Genomic DNA, 24116 nt, shown 5'->3' on the forward strand with positions numbered 1-24116 from the left:
TAAGTTTCAATAGGAACATTTGTTTTGTTTTTTTTAACAGTAACAGAAACCCTTCCAGGTTTAAGAAGTATATTTCCTCGACAGACCTACTCGGTTTAGGGTGTCCTTCAATATGTTGGGCAATAAATGATGGAGAGCAGCCTTATCTTTGCTTCTAACAAAATTTTAATAGTTCAGTCATAAAGCATCATAAGGTTTACAGCTTAACAAATCATATTTTTACATATCACATATTGAGAAATCCTGATAAGTGACCTTGTTAAAGAACAATGTAATTAATACAATATTCGTAAGACTCCTTCATCACTCCCTAGTAGAAATAATTTTACAATAAATAAAATCAAGGAAAATGAACATTTGGCTAGATGCTTTACTTATCTTTTGATTAAGTGTATAATACGGATATGATTGTTATAGCAATATAGTACACCTCATAGGAAGTGGAAAAAAATACCTCTCAAACCTAGTCTCGGTTCTACGATATATTTTTGTTTAACTTAGTCGAGATTCCACGAAAACGTAAATAAAAGGAAAACCGCATTATCGGGAATTATGAGATCCATTATCAAAATGTATACAGATTAGAGTAAATGCATTAGGGATTAACAAAAGACTACTCCGTTTATTTGTCCTGCTAAAGGCTAAAAACCACTAATTCCACTTTCCATAGGCTTCTATGCTAATTTCACAATATTTAATGGCTTCTCTGGACTTTACCTTAACTTTAACCTGCAGAGGACTATATATCAGCATGATTCTACATATGTCAGCTCACAATCCTCAGAATGGCATGTGGGGTTAGCAGACTTGCAGTGCAGTACTGGTCACCGGAAGTGAAGGGTCTATAAATAGCATGGGAAATCCCAGTGTTTTCACAAGATAGGGGTATATTTAAAAATCATTATGGAGATTAGGCTTCACATCACAAGAAGCAAAATGCACCTATAAAATGTACAGAAATGTTTTTCCTTTCAGAAACTGTTTAAATTTTTTAAATAAGATGAGAACTTTTTTCACAGCACTATGAGGAACAGGGGTAATTTCTGCGTAGGACTATTTTTGCGTACGTTCCAAATGCTCATTGGTTGAATTGGTGGTCTGTAACCTAAATGCCTTTCCAAGAGAATATTAACTAAGTTTGTTTCTGCATAAAAAAAAACAATAGTTTTTATTCTTTATCTATTGAACTACAGCCTTCTGTACAAGACAAGTTCGTATATAGTTATAGCTAGCTCACTTGAGTATTTTGAAATCGTTTGCAAACATAGAACACTTAATTTCACTATAATTGACTATTAAGGACACTTGTCGGTAAAGGATTTAAAAAATGCGTTCTATTCAACATCTTCAAAGGTCAACGGGGTGGTATTTTCGTTAACTGTCTCGAAGATTGACGTGTACCTAACATACGCTTGCCTTAAGTTAACTGACACATACATAGAGGACATATCAAGTATAAGACATTCATGTAAAATGTTAAGATTTGTATCGGCTGTACACATAAAATGTCAATACGTCACTTGGCTTCCTGTTTCGAAAGTGTTGGTTTTGAATGCAAAACGTACTACTTTTTGGATTCAGATCTTTCTATGCATTTGATTATAATGCTGCTGATGAGGAGGTTACTCCTTGAAACACGTGTACAGCATATGGAAATTTGCAATAAATATGATTGGTACTTTTGTATTTTACTATGGGGGAGATTGATCCCACGAACAGGAAATGGATATCGGATGGCAACCAAAATCACTTACAATATATGTGCCTTCTATATAAAGACACATACCAAATTTGAAATAAATCCGTCCAGTGTGAGCTAAGATTTTTGTGAAAAATATTTTCTTGATCATTCCATATTGGAAATGGGAAAGTCCCACAAAAAAATTAATTAATATCAGACGGTAACCAAAACTGTTTATAATGTATGTCTATATAAAGCCACATACTAAATTTGAAACTAATCCATACAATGAATATTTAGATAAATGAACATTTGGACGGACGTGCCTTAGGTGATTCTAATACAATACCACTGGTTGAATGGGAGTGTATATTCTATAAATGCATACCTGCCAGATTCTTATCGAAATTTATACCATGAAAATAAATCTTATAGTAGGATTGCTTTACATAATAAAGTGTATATAATTAAAGAATTAAATTGGAAAAGACTCTCCACAAAGGCATTCATTTTCTTAATGATATTTGTCACATTTCATCACATTCAATATAGAAACACAAAACTGAAGGGATTTCCTTATATATAACATAAATAGCATTTCCATTCAAACCTACACAGGCTAATTGTATTTTACAAAATATTACTAATTTTGTTACGTCCATGATTTAATTGATTCAATAAACTAATTAGAGATAGACGGACATCCATGCTTAATGGACATCCATGCTTAATGTTCGTAATTATTTCATAAATTTTGATACATGATTGGGTTCATTTTTTTTTCTTTACCATGAAAAATCCTATATTATATGAAAATTGATGTTAAAAGAGTAAAAAAATCTTTCCAGTTGTAAATTTCAATCTGTTCTCTCCAGGCAAATAAAGTACCATTCTTTTAAGTGCTATAATTTTCAGCAGTTTGCTATCTTAACTGAAATTTAATTATAATACATTGACGGCACTATGTTATACTTCCATTTCAACACTATCTTAATGGGTTGGCTGCATGTCAGCACTATCAATTTACAAATTTACAGAGAGAGCAGAGCACTCAAAAGAAAAAATGTAACAATGGCAATTCTATATTTGTAGAAAACTTTATTTGATTTGAGATAATCAATGACATTTGCACCTTGTGCCATAAATGTAAGGAATGTTTATAAAAAAAAGAAATCTAATATACACAATGATCAATACTTCAAAGAATTTACAAAACAATTAAATGATGGAAATAATTAAACAAAACAATATCTCCTTATTACAAAATTATCAATACTAAATTAAAATATGTTTCAGTTGGAATGTACATACATGTAATTGCTCAATTACAAATCATTAAATGCAGTAATATATGTTTAGATCTGTTTAAATGATCATAGGTTCCAACAAAATCTTTGTTAAAGTTGTCTGACCCTGTAAACATAAGTTTGACAAAAAACTTTGGCGGAATTAAAATCTAGATGGAATATAACTCCATCCTATTTAATGAGTTTTCAGATTATAAACAAAAAAAACAAATTTGAGTTTCTGAAGTATTTTCCATTCTATTTCATGGAATAACTTATCTTTGATCATTTAAACAGCCCTGAAAAATAAAATTTGGCATATTGTATACATCAATATTTCAAATATAACAAGATTGCACTAATGAAACAACCTACAACTTTAAAGACATGCTGTCCAGCACCTTTTTGCAAAAAAAGGGCTAATTTTAGGGCTAACATTAGTCAGAAGAACACACCTCATGACTGCAAGGTTAATTTTCAAAATTCCTAAGACAGCATTGGAGTAACATGAAACTTGAGGATAAGGGCTTTTTTAGGAATTCCCTTTGAATTTCAAGATTTTTAAGAAATTTTAGCCAAACTTACTAATTTTAAGGCAGCTGGACAGTCTGAAAATGGAAGCAGGAGTATGTGGTTGGGGATCAGAACCGCTATACTTACCTTTAGCAGTTTTCATTTAGTGCAAGTTGTAAAAATCAGGCAAATCTCAAATACAAGTAACTGATACAGTATTAAACCTTTCTGTTGAAAAACGACCAACCTAAGAATATACTACTAAAGTGGTCTAACTTTAAAAAATAACTAATTCACAAAATGTCCCAACAAACCTACTGAAATCAGAGATTTCGCAAAAGAATGTTACAAAACTATGCAAGTTGACAGAGTTACCTGCCCCAGTGCATTTCAATGAAACTATTACTCATTATTAACAAATTTTGTTCTACTTTTAATTTTGAAGGTACAAATTGTAAAATTACACCTTCGAAGTTCAAAGTTTCTTTCAAAGTTAGAGTTTTACATTTTGACTATTTTTTCAGCTTCTGTCTGTTCCTAATAGAGTCTGGCTATTAAGAAACAATTCATTCTCTATAAGACTGTAACAAAAACATATAACGAGTAATAACAAAAGGGTAAATTTCATTAAAAACCATCACATGCAAAAATTTATTTACAATTCCTGCAATTACTCTTTTTATTAAAATTGACCACTTGAAAACTTTTTAAAGGTAGTAAAACATCTCTGTATAAGTCTATTCTTAAGATGGAAATTCTGTTAAGAGTTCAAAAATAGTCATAACATGCAAATATAAAAATATCAAGTATGACACATAATACATTGTACATGGTTAAAACATCTCTATACAATTGCATTTTCATGTTCAGAAGAAGTATCAAAATCTAAAAAGTGATGACAATATATGATTATGTTTGACGTGAAATGTTTAAGCTTTTTTTTTAAATGGAATGACACTGAGCACATCACCTGGGTCTAAACATAAATATCTTGGAATTGTTTATGACTCTTTGTGACAGTCAATATGGCATAGTCCATGAAATTCAAAATTGTAACTCAAAAGATACAACTGTAAAAACAAAAATAATGAATAATAAATAAAATTTATGGAACCAGATAGAATTTGATATGTGTGTATTCTTTAAAAAAAATTGTTAAAGACAGTATAATTTACTCTTAAAAGCATATATGATATAAAAAAATCATCTATCACAACATTATACACAAGTAATATTATTTCACACGATTTTCTTATGAATTTGAAGTAATTTTCACCCAAATTGAGAAAATAAAATTTGTGATAGATTCACATGAAATTCATGTGAATATCTTGTGAAATTCATGGTGAGTCAAAATCAAGTAAATATCATGTAAATTCAGGTGAATTTCATGCAAACCTTGCTTCACATTAATTTCATATGAACAAAATTTGCCTGTGTAGATTGATGACCTTGATGAGGACAACAATAGGACATATGAAGGTCATTACAGATATTATAACTAGTATTATATTTCTCCTTATCAGAATAAGAAATATACAGCTAACACAACCAGAAATTTTGTACTCTATGTATATACATGTAATATGAAAAATGAGATAATTTTTACAACAGATCTACATGAACCTGAGAAAAGTACTGATTAAGGAGGTAGACCTGCAATAAGGGATATAACTCTTGAAATCAGTGATATGTTTGTATCATATTCAATTTCACCAAAGCCTCTCAAGCTTTTGTTTGAATCGGAGTAAAATCAATCCAAGTTACTTAGATGCTTACATAATATTGATGTAAAATGCTGAATACAAACTTTCCAATGATTTTTAGGAATTGTGTCCCTTACCCTAGGTCTACCTCCTTAATTGTAATGTATAAATATTGCATGATAAAAGGTCTACTACCAAAACATGATACTAGTGTAACATTTTCATAGTCAAAATCAACAGCAAAAAAGACATTTTTATTCAGATTTAATCATTTTTACTGGAATGGTGATTATAATAAATACAGACACTATAGTCCAATTCACCTCAGATTGTTTGCGGTTTTTTGCGTTTATTTTTGTAATTACTCGACGGTTCTTTTCAAAAACTTGCCATTTTATTTATGTCGTTCTGTACTACGATTCCCTTACAATTATTTTTTGTTCTTACCTCCGAGATTGAAAAAATTCAAAATTTATTTTTCCTACGAGAATTTTGCATTGAATGTATTGTTTATCCGCCATCTTGTTTCTATGGATATTTTGAAATGTTCCCTATTATCTCACAATTGAAGAGCTGAAATACCATGATTTCCCGCCATATTTCTGCTCTTTACCTTTAGTAAAAGACAAAACCAGAAGTTCCGAATGAAAATGTTACAACTGGTACTTAATAAGAGTCTTACCACATAAAGTTATAAATTAGCAGGGAACCAGAAATATGGCGGGAAATCATGTTATTTCACCTCTTCAATTGTGAGATAATAGGGAATATTTCAAAATATCCATAGAAACAAGATGGTGGATAAACAATACATTCAATGCAAAATTCTCGTAGGAAAAATAAATTTTGAGTTTTTTCAATCTCGGAGGTAAGAACGAAAAATAATTGTAAGGGAATCATAGTACAGAACGACATGAATAAAATGGCAAGTTTTTGAAAGGAACCGTCGAGTAATTACAAAAATAAACGCAAAAAAACGCAAACAATCTGAGGTGACTTGGACTATATATAAACTGTGAACATAGCTCACTTAAAGCTACCCACTACCCCCCCCCCCACAATTATCAATATAGTCAAAATAAAAATGGTTGTTGAACAGGACTAAACCCTATGATATGACATACATATATTAAGTTTATGTCACAATATTTATTGTGAAAAGTAGTTTAAAAAAACTGTAACGAAAAAGTTGTTAATAGAAGGACAAGCAGACAAACAGATGGTTACCATGATCCCCACATACATTATGCAGGTCATATAAACATCAATAAAACATTTCCATTTACTAATAACATTAGTATCATATTTTACTAATATATTAAGTGTCAGTCTTTGTAAGAATGAGGCAATGGATGAAACATGGTGTAAACATACCCATCATTTTATCAGTTTAATTTGACTATTTGTACATTCAGAATCAAGAAAAAAAGACAAGATTTTCATTTTTAAAATGAGTTATTTTTTTACTGAAATTCATTACAAATGAACATTTCAAGGGCAGATAACTCTGTCAAAAACCTCATTTTCCTAACATTCTATAGAAAAAATTCTGAGCAAATCCAGTGATGCAGATTTCAAATAGAGAAAGCATCCTCGAGTGAAATCAAATTGTCAGATCGGTGAGTTTTTGATATGCATTTTTCTGATTTTTCCTATTTGCCTGATTCTTACAAAAAATTATACTTAATATATCAAGAAATAAGAGCACTTAAATTTATCTACATGTATGATACAAAAATATACAAAGTATAAGAATTGAAAGAATTTGCTTTGTTATTTACAATATATACAGGTAAATTAAATGCTATATTTACAATTCTTACACAAGAGAATGAAATGATTATTGAAAAGACTAAAAATATGTTCTATTTGGTTTAGATCATAAGTTTAGAAAGGAATGTCCACATACGAAATGATTGTGTACATCCTGTTTGATAGTAAAAGGAAAAAAATGTATTCTTTTTAGGAAGACCCCTAAAAATTTCAGTTTCAGGCAAGGTGATATTCACAGATGGAAAAAATATGTAGAAAACTGAATCTGACATTTTATATCATTCAGAATAAATAAACAGCATGGATGCAGACCTTCAATACAACATTTGTCAAAATCACTCAAATACTTTTTTCTCAACAACTGTTTTATATCAGTATTTGTCTATGAAAAAAGATGACCATGCAAGTATAAATAAGTTTTTTTTAACATTTTTCAAAATATCAATATATTTGTAAACTTAACATACAAGTTTAGGATAGATACAGGTAAATATAGTTTTAATTGTCTGTTAAGTGAATAAATATGCTACAAATGTCTTTCTGTTATTCAATTATCTAACCTCAAATAAACTCCAGAAAATCCGGCTATTATAATGATAATACTTATTAACAAAAATAAAATATTTTATGAATCACATTTTTTTTTGTTAATTCAAAAATATTAAAATTCAGATTTAAATTTGTAATGAAATTGCCAATTTAAATTGTGCCTTGATTACACATACAAAATGTTGAGTACAGATAGCTTCTGATTATAATCCACAAAAACAACAATATATATTAACTGATGTAATACCTTTCAGAAATTCTTAACAAACATTTTTAAAAAGTTCATTCTTTGTCAATTTAAATGTACATAAATATACATTGTGTATTTACATCCACATCCAACTGTCAACAATAAAAACAATAAATATACATATACAGTAAAATCTGACTTAACCAAACCTTCAACAAAGCACTAAACTGTCTAAATCAAACAGGTCTTATTAACATTTTAAAGCAGTTTCTTTACACATCTTTAATACTATTTGCTGATATATTTTCTTAATTTTGAAATACAATGTATTACATTCAGTCTATGATTTTATTTCCAGTTCTTTTTTAAATGTGGGTACAATAGCCTGTTTTTTACTTTTTATACATGGTACTATTTATACCCCCGTGTATCATAAGTCTGACTAAGTCAGTTTTGGACTTAAGAAATGTCATAAGTTTATGCAATTTGCACATGCAAGAGAATATATATGATCTATCGGTATCCTAGGTGAACCTAATACTAGCAAAAATAAAGGAAATCATCAAAAGGTTTGGTTAACACAACTTAAACTGTACCAGACATAAACATTAAAGAGACCATTGTCCTCAATAGTCCTTAGGTCTTCTTCTGTACACAGCAATACATAAAGCTAAAACTATTATGCAAAGTAAAGCTCCTACACCAGCTAAGGAGTAGGTAGCCATTTGATAGTTTTTGGTATCATCTTTTACTTCTGATCCTTTACCAGAAATAACTGAAAAAAAGAGAAAAAAATTAATTTGAAATTATGGCAATGTTGAAAATCATGACACTTTGGTCAGACTGACTCTTCATTTAGACATAGGTTTTGTAACAAATAACTAAGGATAAAAAAATGGTTCATGTTGCATTTAAGTATCAGTCTATGTACGAATCAATCAGGCAGTGGGTGAAATATGAAAAAAGCACCATTTTGAAAGTTTAATTCGACTATTTGCACCTGCAGAATCAAGGAAAAAAGACAAAATGTCCATATCACTTCAATAAATTGAGTTTTAATTTCATTGAAATGCACTGAGAAGAACATTTCAATGGCAGATAACACTGGCAAAAACCTAATTTTTCTAACATTCTATTGAAAAATTTATGAGCAAATCCAGTGATGCAGAGATCAAATAACGGTCTATTGAAATAGTGAAAGTATCACTGAAAGAAACTATATCGTCAGATTAGAGGGTTTTTGACAAACATATTTCTTATTTTCTCAAATTTTGCCCGATTTTTACAAAAACTAACACTTAACATGTGCTGAACCATATAGCATATTTGTAACTCCTATTTTCCTTGTTTAAAGTCCCATAACTCTGACATTATAATTTAAGAAAATAATATAATGATAATGTCAAACATCTGTAAAGGCTAACATTCAAAACAAAACATTAGTAAAATTTCTCAAAGAATTTCTGTGTTATTACAAATACTAAATGTAGATAAATGAGGGACCATTTTATGCCCATTAAAAGGTCAGAAAATAAAAAAACTCACCTACTTTTTTGCAAGTAACAATGACCAAGTATTACATCAGGAACAACTTATAAATACATGATTTACAATAATATGGAAAGAAGGTTTTAACTACATTTAAAATTTCAAAATCAAAGAAACAAATTGAAACCAGGAAGTTGTATCCCTTAACCTTTGGAAATTTAATTAAAACATGTTGATGTTTCATTTGTGATGAATTCAAACTTTTTCCATTAAATAGTTTTTTACAGTCTATACACTTACAACTGGGCCTATTAAAGAGTTGTGGGAAATATTGTCTCCAGAAGCCATAGAAATTCTGTCTATAATTAATCCTGTTCACAGATTTATTGCCAATCTCTAAGTAACTATGATTAAAGAGATTATACTGTAACCACGTTACATTTCTGAAGTGTATGGCCGTGTCATAGGTCTTCGGTGTAGGATTCCTGTAAATATGAAAATTCTCATTTATTACATTAAAAAAAAAAACAACATGAAGAATATTATGATCATTAAGTACAATTTTAAGTTTAATAGTAATCTTTTTCAAGTAAAGTATTGACCCATCTGGAAGCTAGAAATCAGCGATTTGATTGATTAGGGATGTGAAGGAAATCTCATTAAAAAATTGAGATATTTCTGAAACCAGATGTTTATCTTATCAAAATGAATATCAAATTCTTAATGAATTGTTTGCTCTTCATAACTAATATAAAATAATTAATATGTTCAGCCAGTCAAGCCTCAAAAACATTTAAGATTTTAAGGTATGATTATTTTTATGTTCTGTGAAACTAACGGATATGTTAGTACATTTCCTATTAATTTGATTAATCAAAGTAAAATGTAAACCTGCAATCTTGAATGCAAGCAAAATATTTTCAATTCTTATATTGAAGTTGCATCATACTATAGGGCAATTAAGATAAAAACATGCTAAGTTGTCCAGTTCAGGTCATGTGATCAGCAAAAACTTCCATGATCTCTAAGCACTATTGGGTGCTTGTTAGAACATGTAACCAGCACACAGTACAGTGAAACCTGTCTAAACCAAACCCCTACTGAACTGTAAAATTTGTTTGGTTTAGACAGGTGTTTGGTTTTCCAAGGTTCAAAATACATTTGGACTGATATAAAAGGACTCATAAAAAGTATCTGGTTAAGACACTTTTTTTTATTTATTCATGGTTCAGTTTAGACAGGATTCACTGTCTTTTAGCAGCACCATGTATACTATCATATTCATGGTACATGACTTATTAAATGCTTTAACTCTACTCTTTATGGTGTTCATTAAAACTACACTTTTATGATGGACTAGCACTCCCAACACATTTCCACATACATACCCAGAGGCAGTAAAGTTAGTCAGCATGCTTATCATATATTCACTGACATTCCGATCCTGGTAATCATATTGCTGCCGAGGACGAACCTCAAATAGGTCAATATAGGTCTGGTTGATGTATGGAAATCCAAATGTATATTGCAACTCCTGGCCATGGGCTATACCTGTATGTAAACATATGGGTAAGTTACTTAAATCTAAAACAAGGGCAAAAATAATTGTACATGATATCCCCTCCTATGTTAATATCTAACCATATTATAATGACAAATTCACAATAAACTAGACAAACAAAATAGGCACACTTAAAAAATAACATGAAAAAACCAAAATGACAAGCACATAGAAACAAAAAGTAAATGAGCAACACGAACTCCACTAAAAACTGGGAGCATGGACCAGGTGCATTGGTTGGGTAAGCATCGTCTGCATTTCTAGAAACATCCGAAGAGTTGATCCTAAAATATCACATCTAGGTTAGTTACAGAAGAAAGGAAAACTATAACTCAGTGAACAAATCAATTCATTGGTGCAGATAGATACACCATAAGGATAATCCAAATTATCAACATTAGTTTTTATTATTAAATATTTCAGAACATGTATACCTCTCCAAGGTGGTAGATAGTTATTCCATGAGTAGTAATTGAAGTTGTAAACATAGGTTTTATTATATGCAGCATGACCCTTGACCACTTCATCCATTCCAGTACCAAACATATAGTCTGTCATCATCTACAAAATAATAAATATAGATCAGTCCTCAAGTAATCCAGCAAAGTCAATAGTACTATAGCTTGTTAGGCTTCTCAATAGAATAAGTGCATTGAAAATAGATGTCGGATCCCATCAAAATAAAAAGAATTGTTTTGTTGGTAAACATTGCTGTTCCATAAAAGCAAAAATTAGTAGTGCACTTATTCAACAAAACTTTTGCTGAACAAATACAGCTCTGCTTTAAACAGTGAAAATTTTTGACTGAGCCTCACAATTTCCCTCAGTTCTTTGTCTAATATACAAATCACTTTAACTCAACAAATGTCCAGCAAACTGTTACCGTCTATAATTGATACACCTTTAAAAGGCAGGTAAAGCAAATCTCAATTTATTGAATAAAAACCAATTTTACAGACAGACAGACAGACTCAACAAAAATAACATACAATGTATCAATGCAAAGCTGTTGCATGGACTATACAAAAATAGAACCTTTAAAGAGGAGTAATGAAAATTTGTCTGATTTCCATCCACTTACTAGATATTTATACTATTTGTATGGTTTTTGAATTAACATTAATTACTCTTTACTTGCTAAATATTTATATTAAAAGCTCATTGTAAATTTTTATTCACAACTTGCAGAAAACTTTTCATTTTCATAAATGTTTCATTAGTATCACATCTATCTGCAATCACAGTGATTATGTATTTACTTCTGTCTTGACCTAAAAAAACTGTCAATATATGTTTATCACATGTCAGATCAGTAGATAATATATTTATCCTTACATCCATCAACATCTGTCTAATCATAGACTTATTCCATGGTTGTGGCCACCATGTATACTCAAACTCTAAAGCATCTTTGGTGTTGAATAGATCTTCTACCTTTCTGTCTGTCAGGAACTCATTGATAATGTTACTGAATTTTGTATTGTCTATTCCATCTTCTAAATCTCTCAAATTAGCTGAAAAATCATATCATAAATAAAATTTGAGTAGCATGGTGACATTAACATTTCAAGAGCCTTATCCTATGGTGCAAGTTGATGAAAAATTATACTTGTCAAAATTGAAACCTAGGTTGCCCGTTAGTAAATGCATGTTAAAAAATGAAAAAAAGATTTGGTTGAAAACTCATGATATCATTAGGCTTCTTACAGCCTCTACTATTTTTTCTAACAAAAAAAACACCTCTACTTTTTTTTCTAACAAAAAAAAACACCACTAGCTTTTTTTCTAACAAAAAAAAACAAGGAAAAACATGGTCCGTAGCAGTTACTAGTGTAACAATACGTCCATGGAAAATTTACCCCTCAGATGATAATACATGCATACTTAATACATACGAATAAAATATGACCCATCATCTTTATTGATTCCTGCCATAACTTCAATCAATTTGAACCTAAACTGTTCTCTCATGGACTTTGGTGACTCTGGTAGAAAAGCCCACATTGCACCTTGACCAATGTCAACCACAGGGCCCCAAGGATTTCCCACTGAGGCAGGCTAAAACAAATTTATAAAGTAAGTTATTTCATCATGCATTAAAAGTTCCAAGCTAACAACAACATTTTTAAAAATATATAAAACATATTCTTTTGATGTCATTGACAATTTTCTATTAAAAAAGAATTTCTAGTATTCATGGAAATAATACCTGTGAGATCTTAAATAGGGACTTACAGACATCCATTAACTAATGTTAGCATCTGGTATCATTTAAGGAATCTGTTTGCCAATGAAAGCTATGTTTTTTTTCATTGGTACCAATGGCTTCTGGTCAGCAGTTGTAGGTTGAGCACATACAAACAAACAATAACACCCTTACCTTTAATCTGACTAATGAAGAGGCATTGACTATTTCATCAGCAATCCTTGAGACCTGTAAACAGTTAACAAGTCTTGCCATATCTCCAGTAGGACATCCAACCTCCATTGCCAAATCTATAGCATAGGACTTAGCATCCTCATTGGATTTTATAATTGCCCATTCACTTCTGTCTGAGCCACTCTGCATGATTGCCCTCACAAATAATCCTGGAAAGAGGAAAAACATGTTTATAGTTATACTACATAGAAGGATATGGAAAAGGAAAGTGTATTAATCATGCCTGTCAAGAAACATCCAATTTGAATCCAAATTTGGGGAAAATTCCTTTAATCATTTTTATCTTGTAATCTTTAAAACTTTTGGTCAAAAATTGATAGCTCTGTATAAGTACTGTAATTATTTAGTAACATTAAATTGTGGTTTTCACTTAGTAATATAGTACTAATTCATGCAGTGCTTCTTGTAACTAACATAGTGCTTATCTGAAATTAATATGGGTGAGTACATGCTTAAAATACTAAGCCTGAAAACCTGTGCTAGCACTTTGATATTTAAAAAGGTTATGTTGTTAGCATTTCAACTTTTGATAATTGAGAATTAATTCCAATAAATTTGAAAAACTGACAGTGATGATTACTATGAAATATTTAAAGGGTTTATGGAACAAATGGCTTTTCATACAAATGTATACAAATATGTAGTAAACTGATGATCACAGCAAGTCATTTTTTAAAGGCTATATTCCTTTGTAAATGTAGACAGGTGCTTGTAGTCGCTATTCTGTAAGGACGCTAGCAAGTTGACGCAAGGTGAAGTTGTATGCATTGTCATGGTAGGCAAACCCCCACACCTACAGGAAATTGGTATCATTAGTACCAGAATCATTTATTATGTATGCCACATCCTTATGAAGTTACACAAATTTGAAATCAATTCATCCATTTGAAAAAGAGATTTTTTTGATACTTTTTTTCTATCATTCCATAAAATAAAAAATGGCAAAATCCCACAGAACAGGAAATTGACATCAGACAGCACCCAAAATTGCTTACAATGTAAGCCACCTCAATATGAAGCCACACAAAAAATCTGAAACCAATCTGTCCATTGAGAGCCAAGATAATTGTGACATAATTCAGACGGACGGACCGATTGACAGAAAAGGTGATTCCAATATACCACCCACTCTTGGAGTATAATAATACATGTATAATTTTACTTACTGTTTGACCTAGGTGACAACAGATGCAGACCCACACATGCAGCACCAGTACTTTGTCCTGCAAGTGTTACTAACTGAGGATTCCCTCTAAAAAATTCTATATTATCTCGTACAAATTCTAACAGTCTGACCTGGTCCCACATTCCATAATTTCCCCAAGAATCTCTGGAATTTGTACTTAGGAAACCTGAAAAGAAGACAAAATATTGTATTATTGTAATTTTCATGGTTGTTAAATCACAGATTCTGTCATGAGAACATAGTGGTGGGTATTAATTTTCAAGATTTTTAAATATTAAGTGGTTCATGGTGTTACAAATTAATTTTCTAAACTTATCTGTTAAACATGAAAATAGCAAAAAATTAGTATAGCACTAAAATATTTTTATACAGTATATAATGCAACAATACACTTGTAAGCATGTACATCATTATGACCTACAAGCATACAGTCAGCTTCCTAAAATACCTTTAACCCTTATTCTTGTTTCAAAAGTGTGAAAAAAATGTTAAAATTGCAGTCACATTCTCTGTAAAAACAGGTACATGTAACTGTGATTCTTTTTGAATTCTTTTATTTTGTTGGGGACAGAAATTTTCATTTTGTTGAGAATTTATAAATACTATATCAATACTTTGACAAATTCAGGATAACAAACATTTACTCTTTGAATAATAGTAGCTGTACACATACTGCCTGAAGTTTAGGGTCTGGTATACTAGATGATCACACAAAGGAAAAATATTGCCCAAGACAAATTCATCCTTTAATAGAACCTGAACGATCCCATTCCTCTTGACACAATTTGTTGTGTCCCCTTTGCATCTTTAACTACAGATCTGTTCCTTATTTACATTTGCAAAATACATTTTCAAAAAAATTTTGTGTTAAAAAAAAGCATAAATAAGCAGAGAACAGAAAGGAAAGGATAAAAAAAATGAGGTTGGAGCAGGTGGTATTCATGACAGAAGGGTGGTTTTCATGAAGAAAGGGTGATATATACCAGAATTGTTCATCTATACAAACCAATTAAAAAAGCATAGAATTTTATATGAAGTATGTAATAAAAAAATAATAGAATACATCTAATATATAGTTGTAAAACAAACCTAATGGACCGAGTCTATAGTTAAATGTAACCACTACAACATTTCTCTCTGCAAGGAACACTCCAGGGTACTGCTGTGAAGCTCCCACTACAAATCCTCCTCCATGTATATAGACTATTACTGGGTATAGGTTAGGACTGTTACTTGGAAACTCATCAACTCTCTGTTCAAATATTAACAATTATTAACAATGGAAACTTAAGAGGCCTCTATGTATTTGAAGCATTTCATCTGACACTTACAAAAATGTTCTTAGAGGCTCATCAACTCTATATTCAAATAATAACAATTATTAACAATGACAACATAAAGAGGCCTCCATGTACATGTATTTGAAGCATTTCATCTGTTACTTAGAAACTTGTCAACTCAATATTCAAATAATGACAATTTTCAACAATGACAACTTAAAGAGGCCTAAATGTATTAGAAGCATTTAAACTGTTACTTAGAAACTCCTCAAGTATCTGATCATATAATGACAATTATCTGCAACGTCAGAGTCTATATTAATTTCACTCATTCAATCTTTGTGTGATGTACATAATACACTGATCTTTTTTATTAAACTTATCAAAATATACAGTTAGAAATTTTTGTTTCTTATTTTAGTTAATCTACGAAGGTATACATGTGGAATAACATTCACTAAAATGGCAATTCACATGTATTAAAATCTTAGAATAAAACTCAATTATACAACATTCTGTGCATGTTGGTGCAGACAAAAATATAAAAATGCAAGAGAGAGAATCCAATGGTCTGAATAATATATAAATCAATTTCTAGTAAGCAACCATGTAAACACATACAAGTATTTAAAACATTTATCACATGAAGACAATGAAGCAACTAAATACAGTACTTACATTAGGTGTAAATATATTCATATAAAGACAGTCTTCACTGACATTACTCTTGGAAAAGTTAGGTAGAGTTTCTCTTATATTCCAAATGTGTTGCGGACAAGCTGGTCTGTAATATGTGGCATCCCATACACCTGTCCAACTTGGAGGTTGTGGCCGCTGTTGAAATAAATGTAGATATGAAGTTTTGCATCCAATAAATAATGCATGTATATTCTAGGTGTGTGATAGGACTAAATATACATAACAATGTGTATAATATATAATTGACATATAAAAATACACCTAAGGTACATACATGGTAAAAAATGTGTACAAACTTTCTCCATACCTAAAGCACATTATCATCTAAATTTTCATTATTATTTATTTCATAAATTTTTAATAAATAAGGGAAACAACAAAATTACCAAACAATAATGCAATCCATTATCAATTCAAGTCCAAAATAGATACTATACCACCAAGCAGCTGGTACCGCAATGGTTCTGACTTAGTACAGCCACTTCAAAACGAAATGGTGGCTTAAATCTAGGTTTTACAGTGCGCTAAACCTTCTTCCATTGAGGTGTGAATATACAACTGGTGATTAAATAGCATTTGCATGCTATCGCGTCATAATCGGTAAATTAGCTCCCAAACTGACATTTTATCTTTAAAATGAGGTTTTTTCTTTCAAGTAAGATATAAAATATATCCCAATTTTTTTCTTTTTTCAAAAGGTAAAATATGTTACTCAAAAACATATACCTAAAATCTAATTTTGATTTAATACTGTCATTTTTGAAACATAATATTGTCAAAATATGTGCCAATGATGAGATACATGTAATAGAAGATTTAGTTCGAATTCAGAAAACATAATTAATAATATACATAGCATTATACTTATCCAATGTTGGTACAGGAAAAAATGTTTGGTTCAGGTACCTGTGTTAGCAGTAGAAAGTAGCCGTGTAGCCAAATGCAGATGATCTTGAATGTGGCGAATTAAATTTTGAGGATGGCCTTTTAAAATACAGTGGACATTAGCCACAGCATTTGTCAACACTTTATTCAGTAACATAGTAAGTATTGCAAATTTCCTACTACTGCTAACACATGGTACATACACATGGTCAAAGATGATCACTTCTTTTTTATTCATAACACTTTTATAAACAATACATAAATGCTATAAAATAGACTTTAATGGGAAACACATAGTATAAATTCACAAGAATTGGACAGGATTAAAAGATTAAGTTCAGTCCCTGTAAGAATCAGGCAGTAGGTGAAACATGGTATGAAAAAACCCATAATTTTGATAGTGTAATTTGACATAATTTGTACCATCAGAATCAAGATTTTCTATATCATGCTGAACCACTGAGTTACAATTTCATTAAAATGCACTGAAAATGAACATATGAAGGACAGATAACTCTGTCAAAACCTCATTTTCTAACATTCCATTGAAAAAATTCTGAGCAAATTCGATGATACAGAGATCCAATAATGGTCTTTTCAAATAGAGAAAGCATCCGTCAGTGACATTTTATTGTCAGATCGGTAGGTTCTTGATATGCATGTTTCTGTTTTTTCCCATTTTGCCTGATTCTTACAAACACTTACATGTATCAGAATCAAGCATTCCGATGACAACTTCAAGTTACACTTTTAGTACTTTTTGAAAAAAAATGAGTCCCATTTGACAAATAAGGAAACCATTTACTTATTTTATGGTTCAGGGACCTCTTTAAGTTTTTATAAAAAATATTCTTTCAAACATCTAGACCAATGTTCATTTTTAGGTTTCGTTATGAAATACAGGATTAAGCGAAAATGTTATTTGGGTACAGAGAACTTTGGTACAAGTTACAAATGTACACATTTGGTAATGTTCCTGCAACTGCTGAAATATTGGAGATTTCACCAATCTCATTAGTGATGTCATATTCACTAATTTGCATATCATTAAGTGTCATATTGGTTGGAAAATAACTAAATAAACAATTGATAATTGCATGATTAGAATCACAATTGTTAAAATTTTATAACTTAGTAACGTTAATTCATATCCAATTTTGGGTCTGTGAAATGTTTCATTTGATAAAATAATTCATAATTTATATGTGAATTTATAACTCTTTTGTGTGAATAGTGAATTAGTAATGGTAATTATACGTAAACCTCTATTTTCAAATGAAATAATTATTACAATTTTATGCTAATATAGTTTAATTACTGAATATTTTTTTCATGGAAAAAGAGATTTATTGGCAGTGTAGGGAACCAAAAGAATTTTTAAATTATCTTAACAGACGATGGTTTAAAATTGATCCATCATGCCACTCAATGGATTTTTTGCTAACCAAAACCAAATCACATGTAAGTGATGACATCACAAATTTAACTCTCTGAAATTGTATACATATAATAATCATTTTATTCAAAAATGGTGGTAGCATATTTTTTAGAACTGCACACAATTAGCTGTGCTAATGAGTTTTCCTATTAGCTTCGCCGAGAAGAATGCAATTATAAATACTGGAGTCTAGGGTTCTATTCCTGACTGGATCTTATTCTAGTTGTAAATTTTGTGAATACATCATGCAACATTTTTAAAGATATAAATCTATCCATTTTATTTTATTTTTTGTAATTTTTCTTTAACTTACATTAAAACGAAACTCTCTACGCCAATCACGATATTGTTCTAATCGCTTGGCGTATGGAATACCAAGAAAAACATTGATTCTCCTGTTGTGATAAGCTGAGTAATGAGACGGTATGCTGAAGCCTTTCACAGCACCATGCCTTGTGCTCACTGTGATTGGGCGTTTTTCAACACAATTTGTTAAAGCAACAAAACAGCAAATGAGGATAGATATCGGGGACAGTTTGGCCCCACGATATCGAATCATTTCACTGTTTTCCTTTTCTTTTGATACACCTGAGTTTACATTCCAAAACAGGAAGTCATTATCACGTGACACAGGTAAAAATAATGTGACTCTTGACAGGTCGGATCAACCATACAACGTCCCTAACTGTCATTCGCTTAGAAGGAAAGCGTGGTCCGATTGATTCCGAGCCCTCTATGAAATTGTTTTTTTTAAGTGTTTGTTTTTTAGTGAAAAAATATGAAATAATCAGGAAAGAATTGCAGTTCATTAAATAATCGTTTCGCATATTGTAAATATAAGTCAGTCAGTATTTATTTAGAGTCGGTACATATATACATAAAAATAAAACAAAAACAAAAACATGAGCCCTGAATAGCTGTTTAACTGATTATTGCGTGGAAATATATAACATACATATATTTAAAAGACATACATAAAGACAACAAACACATAGTATTAACAAAACATAACAGCAAGACATGGCCCAAATCCAGGCAGCTTAAAACGCGTGTGGCAAGCACTGCTCCGTGTACCAAACAACATGGGAAAGGAACCCAAGTCAAAACACATGTGTGATAAAACAGAACATAAATTATAAGAATAACAAGACCGTGTAGATATATGAAATAAGCAACACTCTACGAGTAAAATATAGTCAAAATCAGTGGGGTGCAGGGGGTTCTTTTTATTAGAAAATTTGTCATTTTTATGTATAAAATTGACGAAAAATGGCAAACAATGGGTAGCATGCACCTTTTTCTGAGGAATGTCAGCAGACACCCTCCTTAAATTTCAAAGTATCTAAGTTCGGCCCTGTATAACCCAGCAGAAAAAAATAGTCAACACCCGCAAGTACATCTGCCAAGAAGCACCACAAGTTAAAATAAAATCACATGCAAGTGAATATCTATTTTTTTCTTGAGGAAGGAATGTTTTGCCTTATGTTCACCCTTCCTTTTTAGTAAATCTCTGGATCCGCCACTGACTATGTTATTTCAACTTAAACATTCATATTTCCATAGAACATCAATTCATATATATGTTGTGTACAAGTTGTCATTTTGTACACATTACTATTATTTGCATGAAAAAAAAAATGTACAAATTATAGTTTGAATTTTGACTTTGTACAAGACGAATTTGATCATATAAAACATTTTAATATTTCTATAAACTACACCGAGGCATAAGTATACCTTCAAATAAATTTGAGGTATTTGTTAGTTTCAGGTTTTCAGTATACACATCAATAAAAATATCCTTTTGGTATGGACCCAAATTTCGTGGTTTAGTTTACCAAAAAAAAAAATACAAATTGGTACCCCATTAACAACAGTACTTCCACAGTACAATAATTTTCTGTATGAATGCAGTTAATTCCTGTCGTGAAATTCAATTAGCCCGGGAAAATTTGTCTGGTTGGATCGTGCAAACTAAATTTTAATAGATAAAACCAAATTTTGCTAATAAACTTGAAGAAGCTAGGCTAATTCAATATGTTGTAACACAGAACGTACAGGCTCGTGGATAGATTTGAGAACAATAAATGATAAAACTTATTGTTGCTTTAAAAATGTAGTGTGCCTATCCTGAACAAATAAGAGACCTTGTTTAAATGGTTTAACACCTGATGCGAGATAACAAACCACAGCTTAATGGAGATCTTTACAAATTTAACTATGTAAGTATTTTTAAATTAGTGGTTTTTGTTACCTTAATATTCACACGGAGATGCAACTTTAATATCATTTAGTTTGAATACACCAAAGAAAGGTTGAAAAAGTTCTGTACTTTTAAGTTTTAAATTTTGCATCATCTGAAATGTAAGCAATGTAGTACGTTGTTCTACCATGGGGTGTTTGGTTAAGGAATTAGGCTATGGAAATTATCCACTGAACAATCACCTCAGTTTGCATATACTATATTTGAACATACACAAGATTCAAATGATGTTTAAGGTCGACGTTGACTTCTTAAAATTCTAAAGTGTATTGGACAGAATGAAACACAAATAGGAAATTACTGACTCATTTTATAATGTTCTAAGGTTAATTATAACGTCAAATCGGTTTGGTATTTCATTGTTTTCAGTAAATATCTGTTACCTAGATTGTAGCTATGATTCTAAATGGGATTCAGTCTGGATCATTTGTTTGCTTTGTTTGTTTGACAATTTTTGATATTAACAAATGATTAAAGATTAAATTAAATGATTTGGAATTTATATATGCATCTAAGTAGGAGAATATTCTCATGATTTCAAAACTTATTTCTGGAATGGATTGATTTGTCATTGTTTTGAAAATGGTAAGAAATTAATTTTAGTGGAATGCACCGTGAATAAATTTTTAACGCTGAAAGTAGACCTTTTGTCGATTAAAGGCGATGGATGCTTAAGTGTACAATTAATTGTTTACCTTGCTTATGATGTTCTTATGTAATTTTAATGATTATGTTTAAGCATTTAGGGGATTGAAAAACGCAAAATAAACTTTAATTTCCATCATCAAGTACTTAACGCAATCCGAATGTGTAAAAAATCGTGAGCTGTATAAAACTATATTAATTTTATACATATATTTAATAACGCAAGGTCTTTTAATTGCTTTTGACAGGTGATCAATAATTGATTCAACGTAAAATAATGGAAATTTCTAAGCAATCAAGCTTCCTGAGAACTGAATTCCAGAGTTGTTCTGCAAAGTAAAAACATGAGCAAAATTATGAAAAATCACAACCTGCAGACAAGGAGAAGAGGTGTGATGAAAGATATTGAGGACTGGATAAATGAAAAACATAAAAAAGAAGGTGAAAGTGATTTTGAGGATTTTATGAACAAGAGCAGCCACAAAGACTCTAGAATGTCCGGTCAGCTGGCAGAAAATGTTACAGAGGAAAGACTTTTGAAATCTAGACTATTCGAACTTGGGAATGAACGATACAAGTTTCTAGCACGGTACGCGTTTGAGAAACAACAATTCCAGGACAAAAAAGTTAAGAGAATAAACGCTATGAAATCGAGAGTTATGTCTGCCCAAAGTGCTCTATCTGCTCCTGGTAGGCTCGGTTCGTCTCGCCAGTCCACGGTATCAGACCGGAGCGAAGGAAAGGGATGCCGGGTCAATGGAGCGGATACACAAGACAATTCAAATGGAAGGGAATTACCATCACGTGCTAGGACTGTTCATTTCATGCCATCACAGGTGAGAAAACCAGCATCACGTGTTATGAAGAATTCAACACCGATGGGCTTTAGTCGATCAAGTTCTAGAGTAACAAACAGTGCTGGAAGTACATTAAGTAGGAAGAATAAATTTGCCAAGTTTGGAGGATCAATTCAGGGACATACTCATGATCCAAGGTATTCATTCTTAGAAAATGCTTTATCCCCAGCATACGTTGATGGTAAAAGCAAGAGATCAGTTCCCGAAATTGTACAGAGCATAGAATCACTCCATAGACTTCCAGGAACAGGAGTTACTAAAATAGATATGACAGCTAAAATTCAAGATTTTATGAAAGAATGTAAACTGACGTTCTCTGGTGTCGTTAAACAACATATGATGGCGAAACGTCTGACAAAGAAGTCGTCTCTTGTTAGTCCGTCACCATCAAATTAAAAAAAAACATTACATAATTATGCGAATCGCATTACTAAAATACATCGATCAGGAGCATATACATGTACTGGAAATAAAATGTATTAGATAGTGTTGACTGTTGTAGAAATTTATTGTTTAAAAAAATCAACATGAAAAATATATTTACGTGAAGTATGAAAATAACTTAATTTGATCATGGTAATTAACATAGCCGTATCCTGGGGAGTGGCCAGGTCTCGATTTCACAAAAAGTCGTAAGTGTAAAGTTGATCGTAAGTAATGACGTCATAAATTAAAATAACATTGTGACGTCATGATTTACGATCAATTTCACACTTACGACTTTTTGTCAAACCGACGCCAGGTGACCAAATCCCCTTTTGAAATTATTAATTATTGTTAATATTATTGTAAGTTAAACAATAAAAGAAAAAGAAATATAATTCATCGTGCAAATATGTTATTAGGTATCATATTTTCAAGACAAGTTAAATTAATTCCCTTTTAAAATAAATTTCTTAGATCTGCCACTTCTAAATCAACATTTTTTAGTATATTTACTTTAATAGAAATCACTTGAAATAAAAGCAGTTCTTGTTTACTTCCATTACAATAACAGCAGGGGTTGGTCTAGAGATTTCGAAAAAGGGTCCAGAAAAAGGAGGTTTCAGGCTTTTATTTGGTCACTTTAGTCTATATTTTGCAAGAAATTAACCCCCAAAAAATCACATTTTAGACTGAATGATACCTTCTGTTTTTATGTTTTTACATTTTTTTTCTCTTTTGATTATTTGTTACATAATTAGACTATATATGAGTGTTTTCCTCATGCAATTGAACATGCATTTAATTACAATATTTGATATGTGTGGTTTCATTCAATAGCCAAATACATAGATGTCGGGAAAACTTCGCGTATATGCACGATAGGTGTTGTATACGTATGCGTGAAATGGTTATACATGTACATGAAAAAACACATTTTTTATGAATCACTGCAGTTATTCAAGCTTAGAAAAAAAATATCAGGTTTTAGTTACCTACATTTGTTTTATATTACCTTCACAGAAAAATGTATGGACCAAAAAAGCACAGGAAAAAACAAACAGACAGACAGACAATAATAATGCGCATGTGATAGTTGAACGTAATCAACAACTGTAGACTTCAAATTATTTTAAATTGTATCAATAACAGGAAAAATCGAGAGAAAAAAAAATAGATATTTGACTCCGTGTTCTCACTTAATTATTGTTTGTTTAATGGGATTCCTCATATCATCTATCATCTTGAAAAGC

At 30.9% G+C, this 24116-nt stretch overlaps 2 protein-coding genes across 3 annotated transcripts; one reads left to right on the plus strand and one right to left on the minus strand.

Moving 5' to 3' along the window:
* Window positions 1–18: 18 nt before the first annotated feature.
* On the minus strand, window positions 19–19303 carry LOC148619670 (neuroligin-4, X-linked-like). Its single transcript, XM_088579829.1, has 12 exons — window positions 18989–19303; window positions 16332–16487; window positions 15463–15625; window positions 14354–14539; window positions 13128–13336; window positions 12643–12805; window positions 12083–12261; window positions 11182–11308; window positions 10575–10737; window positions 9487–9671; window positions 1106–8473; window positions 19–634 (listed from the first exon to the last, which is right to left on the minus strand). The coding sequence occupies exons 1-11, from the start codon at window positions 19232–19234 to the stop codon at window positions 8325–8327; spliced, it is 1926 nt and encodes a 641-aa protein (XP_088435955.1). The 5' UTR covers window positions 19235–19303; the 3' UTR covers window positions 19–634; window positions 1106–8324.
* Window positions 19304–20823: 1520 nt separating this feature from the next.
* Window positions 20824–22931, plus strand: LOC148619671 (uncharacterized). 2 transcript variants are annotated; one of them, XM_088579831.1, is made up of 2 exons: window positions 20824–20897; window positions 21832–22931. In XM_088579831.1, the coding sequence occupies exon 2, from the start codon at window positions 21928–21930 to the stop codon at window positions 22834–22836; it is 909 nt and encodes a 302-aa protein (XP_088435957.1). In that variant the 5' UTR covers window positions 20824–20897; window positions 21832–21927; the 3' UTR covers window positions 22837–22931. The 2 variants fall into 2 exon arrangements, with proteins under 2 accessions (XP_088435957.1, XP_088435956.1); XM_088579830.1 differs by lacking the exon at window positions 20824–20897 and adding an exon at window positions 21436–21523.
* Window positions 22932–24116: the final 1185 nt, after the last annotated feature.

This window comes from Perna viridis, chromosome 4 (assembly GCF_037379345.1).
Source record: "Perna viridis isolate PV_CMFRI_1.1 ecotype Kerala chromosome 4, ASM3737934v1, whole genome shotgun sequence".
Classification (NCBI taxonomy): Eukaryota; Metazoa; Mollusca; class Bivalvia; order Mytilida; family Mytilidae; genus Perna; species Perna viridis.